This window comes from Rutilus rutilus (assembly GCF_951802725.1).
Source record: "Rutilus rutilus genome assembly, chromosome: 9".
NCBI lineage: Eukaryota > Metazoa > Chordata > Actinopteri > Cypriniformes > Leuciscidae > Rutilus > Rutilus rutilus.
Window position 1 is genome coordinate 34,914,888 of NC_140223.1, and position 9,645 is coordinate 34,924,532.

A 9,645-nucleotide genomic window follows, 5' to 3' on the forward strand; every position below is an offset into this window, starting at 1 on the left:
TACTGCCTTATGCACAGATGTTTGTGAATACAGGTGTAAATGTTTGAAATGCATGTGTCGTTCGCGAACGATCCGTTCATTGCGTGCGTCACTAAATACGTGCGGTCATGGCCCATAAACAGATACTCGTAGTGATATTTCTCTGTCCTATGGACCATCAACAGATATATACATACATTGTGCGTCCATAACAATTAATTGCCCATCAGTTTACTTTGGATAATGTATGCTAACAGTTTTTTTTGTTGTTGTTTTTTAGGAATGTGGGGAGTGTCTGTCACACCCCTGGTCTTAATCTCATTAATATTGATAGGCCATTACCACTCCCATGCATAAACCTCTTCTGACAAAAAAACTGTTTTACAGAGTGTAAATCAATGTATTGTGTTATGTGAACGATTAGGCAGGATGATTTTCACATCATTTTGAAGCCAGAACTCGAAGCGACAACATTCATTAGTCAAAAGTCTTATTCACACATATTTGGTATGTGTTTTGTGGTCTTATTTCAGCAACTTTCTTTTTTTTTTTTCAATAACCACGCATAAACATTATTCTCTTAAAAATTCAAACATATACATGCATGTTGATCACATATTATGGTAGCCCTGTTTGTGCTATATAGAGTGAATTTACACCTTTGCCATTAACATGTTTATAAATAACTGAAAAAAGCACAAATGTCAGAGCATGTCAGAACACCTCCAGGGCCCAGAAAAACCCTCAGACCCCAGAGGGTTAAACCAACATGACAATGAATTCTTTAAGGTTTCAAAGATGTCCCGTTCAAAGACCTTTGCCAGGACAAAATCGAAACCTTTTATTTTATTTAAAGAACCAGCCAAGTGAGAAAAGACAGACAAACACACTGACAGAACAGCCAGAAAGACTGATAGAAATGACAGGACAGAGAGAGCAGGAGACAGGACAGAGAGAGCAACAGACAGGACAGACTGACAAACACGTAGAGGAGAAACAGACAGGACAGATAGAAGCACATGCAGAGGAGCAACAGACAAGACAAAACAGGGCAGATGGAAGAAGACACAGAGGGACAGACAGAAGACACCCCCCAATCCAACAGCAGGGCAAGGAGAATCTTGCTCTGGCTGGAGCAGCAACATATAGATCTATTTTCAAAAATGAGTGGACCTCTTCATGGCCATTTATTACCAGAGGGACCCTCAACACGCACTACTGGTGTGCAGTCTGCCTTATTGAAACTCATGTTGCCACCAGGGTGTGGCAGACGTAGTGCACCACATAAAAAGCAAAGGTCACCAAGAAAAGCAATGGGCTCTCCAGTCCACAGCCACAATATCCCAATATGCAATGGTTGTTCCCTCTGTTGGGGGGATGTCTGCACAAGAGGTTAAGGTATGATATGTGTAATGGTCCTGTCAAGGTTTAGTCAAGAGTTTTGTGTTATAGTTGATCACGGTAAAGTCATGGTTGATAGTTTTGACTAATTTGTGGTTTGTATTTCAGTGTAGTACAGTCCAGTTTTCTTAATTTGAGATCTTAGTTGCTGAATGTGTTTTTTTATCTGTGCCCTTTTCTCCTCTGCAAAACATTTGCTTTGTGTATTTTTAAACATCTAACAACATGAACATCTGTATGATTCTAACTTGTCATTATTATAGGAGTGGAAAAGGTGAACCCGCTTACTGTCAGGGTCTTCATGGGCAGCAAAGTTGTCCACCAGTTTTTAAGTATGTGCACAACAAGTGGGACGACATGTGGGACAGCAAGTGAGATCTTCACCAAAATTAACTCCACCTTAGAAGAGCATGGCATCCCTTGGGAGAACTGCATTGGTCTCTCAGTTGACAATGCAGCTGTGAACATTGGATCACGTAATTCCATTTCCTCTAGGGTCCTCCAGAAGCATCCCAACACTTATATTCATGGTTGTCCTTGTCATGTGGCACATAACACCGCCAAAGCTGCAGGAGTGGGATTTTTTAAAGTGAGTTAAGGCCTGTCTGAAACAGAGTTTTGTGAGCTCCATCAAGCGGAGTACATGGAGGTCCTCCTGCATATCTCGGTTCGTTGGCTAAGCCTTGAACGTTGTGTGACCAGGATCCTGAGGCTGTATGAACCTCTGGTCAGCTACTACAAATCTGCTAGTATGGTCATCAATTTTCAATTTCATTATACATGCAAATCAGACCAGGTTCAAGAGGCTTGCGCAGACATTCACTGACCCTATGACAGAAGCGTACCTGCTGTTCTTCTAAGCCACTGTACCAACTTTCACTTCTTTCAACTTGCTTCTTCAGAGAGAGCAGTCGTCAATATTTTTGTTACATGATGAGGTGTTAGCTTAGGTGTTGGATTTAGCTGTTTTTTCCATTCTGTGTTTATTGCTGATACCTGCAGGGATCCTCTAAAACAGGTTTCACCTACTATTTTTGTAAATGTCTGTTATAGATGGTGAAAATCGTACGCAAACTATGTTCCAAGTTTATGGTTCCAGCAGCTCTGCAGGGCCACGAGGAGCCTTGTGAAATTGCCTTTAAAGAGAAGGCAAACCATTTACCAGGTTAGTTGACTATTATTATGATCAAACACTGTGATATGTTATATGTGGCCTTTTGCCACTTTATGAGTAGAAATCTAGTAAGGTTTGTGGTAGTCCTTCCATTAACCATGAGCTTCTGGTTGGATTTCTTGCCCTATGTGTCTAGCTGATATTGCTGCATCAGCATGTTAAACCATTTATGTTAACCTGATGTGCTGTATCTATGACAGGAAGAAAGTTGAACATTGGGTTCACAACCAGGGCTAAACTTAACAGATTACTCGACGAGGGTGACATCACACCACAGCAGGTGGATTCATTCCATGAAGCTGTGTTGTGTTTCCTGACAAGTGCTGTGGACTATGCACTTAAGAAGCTGCCACTGGAAGAGCCACTGATCAAACATGCAAAATTCGTAGATGTATGGCAGAGGGCTGAAAGTGACATCGAAGATGTCCTGTACTTTGTTGAAAGGTTAGTTTTTTTTCTCTAATTATTGTCTATCATCTTAGCTAAAATAACCTGTGTTTTATGATAGGGTATGTTCACTCCTAAATGTCTCGGGTTACGACTGTAACCCTTGTTCCATGAGAAGGGAACGAGACACTGCGTCGAGAATCGACACATTGGGGAACGCCTTCAGCGTGACGCGTCTGAAGTCTGTATAGAACTAGTCCAATCTTGATTGGTGTTGCGTCATGACGTCACTCGTGACGTTGCATGTGACGGTGATGCGGAAGCTATAAAAGGACGCCAGCACATAACGGTGTCAGCTTCTGATTGGTCGAAGCAAGTCGTTCTCAGGAGTGCGCGAAGTGTGGCCGAGGGACGCAGCGTCTCGTTCCCTTCTCAGGGAACAAGGGTTACAGTCGTAACCCGAGACGTTCCCTTTCGAGGGAACTTGCGCTGCGTCGAGAATCGACACATTGGGGAACTAAATGCCCACTGCGCCACACTGAGAGATATACGCCCTGGTGTGAAGCAATCTGGCACACTCAAGACGAGAGCACTTGTGAGCCCGGTGCAGAGGGCAGATCTAGACTGTAATGTCTTATGAAGGTGTGTGGGAAGGCCCAGCCTGCAGCATCACAGACCTCTTGAAGGGAAACACCCGCTAACAAAGCTTTAGAGGAAGCCACTCCTCTGGTTGAGTGGGCTCTTATTAGAAGAGGCGAAGGCAAGTCGCGCACCTCGTAAGCCGAAGAAATAGCTTCTACTATCCATCTGCTGATAGTTTGCTTAGAGGCAGGGGAACCCTTCTTCAGTAACCCAAAACACACAAGTAATTAATCCGACTTCCTCCAGCCTGAGGTTCTCTGAACATAGGCCTCAAGGGCTCGGACCGGGCATAAAAGATATAGCTTCGCTTGCTCATCAGACACATGCGGTGGAGGATGAAATGCCTGAAGAATTACAGACCGTGCTACATTTGTAGGCACATAGCCAGGTCTAGGGTGGAGAATGGCTCTTACTCTGCCGGGAGCGAGCTCGAGGCAAGAGGGAGCAACGGATAGCGCCTGCAAATCGCCGACTCTTCTTCAGGTACTGGCGGAAGGGAGAGACAGAGAGATATTAGGGCAAATGAAGAGAAGGAAAAGGGAAGTGAGGATACCGTTCAAGAGAAAGCCTTTAATTATTTTACACGGCCCCAGCCTAAGGATTTAGACCAATAAATGTAATTTAGGAAAAAATAGGGTTGTCCGTGTTTCTAAATTTTATTTGGGTGCCTGGGTGGGTATAGGATTTCCCGGCCTGAAATTGTGTCCCAGTCCGGCCCTGGTGGCAGCACTAGGTGGCGTTTTAATAATTAAGGCGAGACACGGCAGGCAAAAACATCGTTTTTTTTTTACTGGTCAATTTTGAGATTTGGGGATATTTGTCTTCAATAACATGTCTTCTTTCAGACTTGTGTTGAAAAAAAGTCCGAAATACACATTTAGGTCTTTATTTTATTACACTTTGTCTGTTTGCGTCTGTAGATTTCTCATAAATTCAACAAAAGTTCCCGTTCTTAATCAACGTGCTGCTCCGCGATCTCTGCCGTCAGCCTGTCATCAGAAGCACCGTTAGGAAGCTCCGTCTCTTGTGTACAATCCTGTCGGATCCAAATATGGTCATTTCCTTTCTATCAGCAACCAATCGTGAAAGTAAAAGGGCTGAATGGCAAACTGGCAAACTTTCCAGACTTGTACCTAGTTATATTATGAAGACATTTACAGAGGGATTTGTAAATATATTATTCCTAGCCTGATTTATATAACATTTTATTCCAAAAAACATGGCGAAAATCATTTTTTTAAGGCTATTGACAGTATTTTCTGATTTACAGGATAACAAAAGTAGATATCCATAAATCCCTCTGTAATTTTTTTCCCATCTAATATGTGAACACAATGAAAAAATAATTTTTAACCTGGCTTTATCCAATACTCAGATATCATTTTTTTAAATATATGCAAATTAGTGCATATTTGATTAGATATTGCCTGATTTGCATATTTAAACATTCAATTACAGAAAACTTGTAATACATTTTTTTCTCATCTTAATGTAGGTAATCAACTGGGAAAGTTCCATGGTGATATCTGCTAGTTAAAAAATGTACCCTATTCACCTGTAGTGTCTCGCCTTAAACTACATACGTAACCAAGACGTTTTTCAAAACACATTGTTGTCAAAACACATACACACACATAGACAGTTTTTGAACAGCACTTTATATGAATGTTTTATTTTACATGAACAAACATTGACTGTGCACCTGAATGCAAGAAAAGTTCACCCCAAAATAAAAATTATAATCTTTTTTTGTTCTTCCAAACACAGTTATGTTGTCAAGGCTGTGCAGTAGAGAGATTTATATCCATCTACTCCATTTCATGGTAACACTTTAGAATAACGGTCCATGTAAAAAAAAAATGCTGTAAAAAAACGGCCAAATTTTACAGTTACATGTTGTTTTCCATTAAAACAGCAATATACCATAGAAAAAATGCATTCTGGGTGATTTTTGTCTTTTTCGAGAAAGTAGCCTACTGGAATATACTGTGAATTAACAGTGCTCAGAGGCTGTTTTCCAAATCACACCCTATACCCTCATTCACTATTCCCTACATTAGTTCACTAATATAGTCCACTTGACTGAGTGAACAAATTCATAGTTAATTCAGTTAATTTTCTAAGTTAATTCAGACACTGATTAACACCTGCTGTTAACAAGCAGAATCACTGAAGGAAAGAGGAGCAAGAAAAACAGAAAAACAGATTAAATCATCTTAAGATAAAATACATTAAATCTCTGAAGATCTAAGCAGAGGAGGATACAGCATTACCAGCTTCACTTATTACTGACCAGTTTGACTTTATTTCTGGCAGATGTCTACAGAAGGTCTTATTAAAAGGTGACAGAGTTAATTGATGTCATTTTATTGTCATTTGATGTTACCATGATGGTGATCAGTGATTGCTTTAGTTGGGCTCTTGACCCTTGACTTTTGAACACTTTTTTTTTCTTTGGCTGCGATAGCTGTGTCTTTAAAATAGATTTGCTATGGCGAAAAAGCTATGAATAATATGAAGGATTTTTAAAAGTTTATTCTAAGAACATTTTGAACTTCTAGTTCAGCCACACACACACAGACATCAATAATCGATGTATGAATCTCAACAATGGTGACAATCATAAGTTTCATGTTGCAATGCAAGTTGGGTACCAGCATAGTACAAAACAATCGTCCATGACTCCCAGAATCTATTGCAGCATGAATAAATTATGCAGATGAATTGTCTGGTTATTTTCTTTAATTTTTACTTTTTGCTTTTATTTTTGCTGTTGGTTTTGTGTTGACTTTTAGTAGCGTATTTTGTGATGTTCAGATTTGATGTTATCTTTTTTGTTGATTGTCACCATTGTTGAGATTCAATGATTACATCATTTTTGTTGGCTTTGTTTCTGCCACAACAAATGTGTCTAAAAAAATGTTAAAGTCAAGGGTCAAGAGCCCAAACTAAAGCAAACACTGATCACCATAATGGTAACATCAAATGAAACAAAACAACATCTAAACCTCTTTTAATTCTCAATAGGAATTTCTGTAGACGTATGAATTTTTTAAAAGTCAATCTGGTTAGTAATAAGTCAAGTCAAGTCAAGTATATTTGTATAGCGCTTTTCACAATACAGATTGTATCAAAGCAGCTTCACAGTATTAAATTAAAATAATACAACAAGGTTTGTTTCTAGTGGAATTTATTGATAAAATCAAATTAGATATCCCCAGAATATCCCCAACTGAGCAAGCCAAAGGCAACAGTGAAGCTGGTAATGCTATTTTTTGGAGTTGTTTAATCCTCCTCTGCTGAGCTCTTGAGAGCTTTAATGTCTTCTATGGCTGAAATCAGTTGTAGGTCTTGTGTTTCACTTTTTTATCTTTTTGTTGTTCCTCTGTCCTTCAGTGATTCTGCTTGTTAACATCAGGTGTTCATCCCTAATGCTCAATCATCAGTTAATTAATCACTGAATTATATCATTAACTTCAACACTGCTTCAGTGTTACTCCTACACTCTGTAGTGTGGATATACACGTGTCTAACTGAAGATTTTGCAGTGGGGTTAAAAAGGGTTAAAAGTGTTAAATAAATAAAAAAACAGAGTGAAGCATAATTTAATAGTAATCAACTGTAAATTAATTTACAGCATAAACCTGTAGAAAACCAGCAATTTATTGGCAACCAAGCTGCCAGTAGATTACCGTAAAATCAAGGAAAAGCAGTAATATACTGTAAAATGTAACAGTCAGATTTATTAAACGAAAGAAGTTAATTTCACTGAAATATTAGTAAATGTTCATAGAAAAAAGTTATGTGAAGTCAATAACTGATAAGGAGAGTAAATATTAAACTGAAGTGTTTTATGTGTTTTTGCAAAAGATGATATAGGAGAGATCTGTTAGTTTAATTAATTAGATTTGTGGGTCACCATTGTGCTGGAGAGTAGAGCCTGTGCTTCAGTCAGTGATGAACAGAGAAACACTGATGTCATGCTGTATGTTGCTTTATTTAAAAGCAGTAACTGTGTAGTTGCTGATGCAGTGACAACCTCCTTGATAAGTACTTTAGCACATGTATGCATGCTATTGTTCGCTACATACGAACTGCAAAGATTTTAGTTAAAGTCATGTTTTTAATTAATTCACTATTACACATTAGGTGTTAGCAATTTTATAAAGAGATATTAATTTTCAGTGGACTCAAATGAAGTAAGTTCACAGTACTATCAGTATAAATACTAGTTTTTGAACTCGAACTGTTTGAAGCAATCGGTTTCCCAAATGATACAAGTTACCTTCCATGGCATTTTTAGAGTAACATACTGTAAAAATGGAGAGCTGTATATTAATGGTAAAGGGCTGTGAATTAACAGTACATTACTGGCAACCACAGCTGCCAGTAGATTACCGTTATTTTACAGCGACTTTTACAGATTTTTTACAGTGTATGCAGAAAGTAATACAATACTAATGAGTATTATTACATTAACACTTCAGCTACTATACGATTAACTAATATAGAAACAAGCTTAACTAATCAGTAAGTAATATCAAATTTAGGAGATAGTACCTTATTAGGTAACCAACAATTACTTAATGAGATTAGCCTCATTAATAACTGTTAACTAACTAACAAATTATAAAGAACATGATCGTGTGCGTGAGACATAATCAGTCATCATGTTTACTCTGAATATATAGTCATAAAATGCATCACTAATTCCTCAAGTGTTACCTAGTCACTATGCAGGAACTACTATTGATCTAGACCATTATTTTAAAGTCAAAACATATTTTTGACTTTAAAATAATGGTCCAGATTACTAGTAGTCATTGAAGGTAACACTTGAGTTGATAGTGATGCATTTTATGACCATGTTCTGAGTAAACACAAAGACAATCTTAAAAAACTACTAGTGATCATACCTAAAAATACCCCTCAATCATGGTGAAATCATTATAACGTGCAACCTCTTGTGACTTATTGTCTCCATTATGTTCTCAATAATAAATGAACAATGTCCATTAAACAAATCTTCTAAATATTTCAGATATTCTTAAAAGAAAGTGTCACACTCATGCTAAAACACATAAAGCATAAGGTCTTTTAACTTGATAAAATATTCACTCTGATATTCCCACTTGTTTCTTGAAAAACATTCTCATAACTTGCTGGCGTACTGTTGTCAGATTTAGTCCATAAATAAGTGGATTTAAAATAGGTGGTACAAGTAAGAATTCCAGGGCCATGAAATTACGCACACCTTGAGGCACATTCTTTGAGCCATAACGACTGTACAGTACATCAAACAGAAAAGCAACAGTCACATTGATCAATGAAACCAGATGTGGCACACATGTTTGCATGAATTTGTGCCTGCCCTCTATTGACTTTATGCACTTTCTAATCAGGTGAATGTATGAGCAAAATATGAATACTGTATGTCCAAAATATGTAAGAATAACAATGTACCCAAACACATTATTTACAGTTGTAGAAAAACAAGAAAGTTTTGCAACTGCCCAAATCTCACAGAATAACTTTTCAATAGTAGAACCACACAAAGTGAGTCTAGATGTTAAAATAATTAGAATAGATAAGCAAAAAAATGGAGCCAGCCAGCAGTAAAGGATACATTTAAAAACCATCTGATTGGTCATTATTGAATGATACTCAAGTGGTCTACATATTGCCAAATACCTGTCATATGCCATCACTGTTAATGTTGAAAAGTCACACGCAGTAGATGAATAAATTACAAATATTTGAATCAGACATCCAGTATAAGAAATCACATGATCGTGTGCTAATAAATCGTACATGAATTTAGGATAGAATCCAGAAGTGCCAAAAAGTCCATTTACGCAGAGATTACATAAAAATACATACATCGGCTCATGAAACTTCTTATGTAGTATGATGGTGAAAATTACAGTTAAATTACAAAACACCATAAGGGGATAAAACAGTGCAGTGAAAGAAAAAAACACAAATCTGTTTTCCATTGTTACATTCAGACCAGAGAGTGTAAATACTAAGACACTGGACTCATTCTCCAGTGGTGGCTGCAT

General features: G+C 37.8%; 1 protein-coding gene across 1 annotated transcript; it reads right to left on the minus strand.

Moving 5' to 3' along the window:
* Positions 1-8,697: 8,697 nt before the first annotated feature.
* Positions 8,698-9,645, minus strand: LOC311296884 (olfactory receptor 1468-like; the record flags this gene model as incomplete). Its single annotated transcript, XM_084418868.1, has 1 exon — positions 8,698-9,645. The coding sequence occupies one exon, from the start codon at positions 9,643-9,645 to the stop codon at positions 8,698-8,700; it is 948 nt and encodes a 315-aa protein (XP_084274994.1).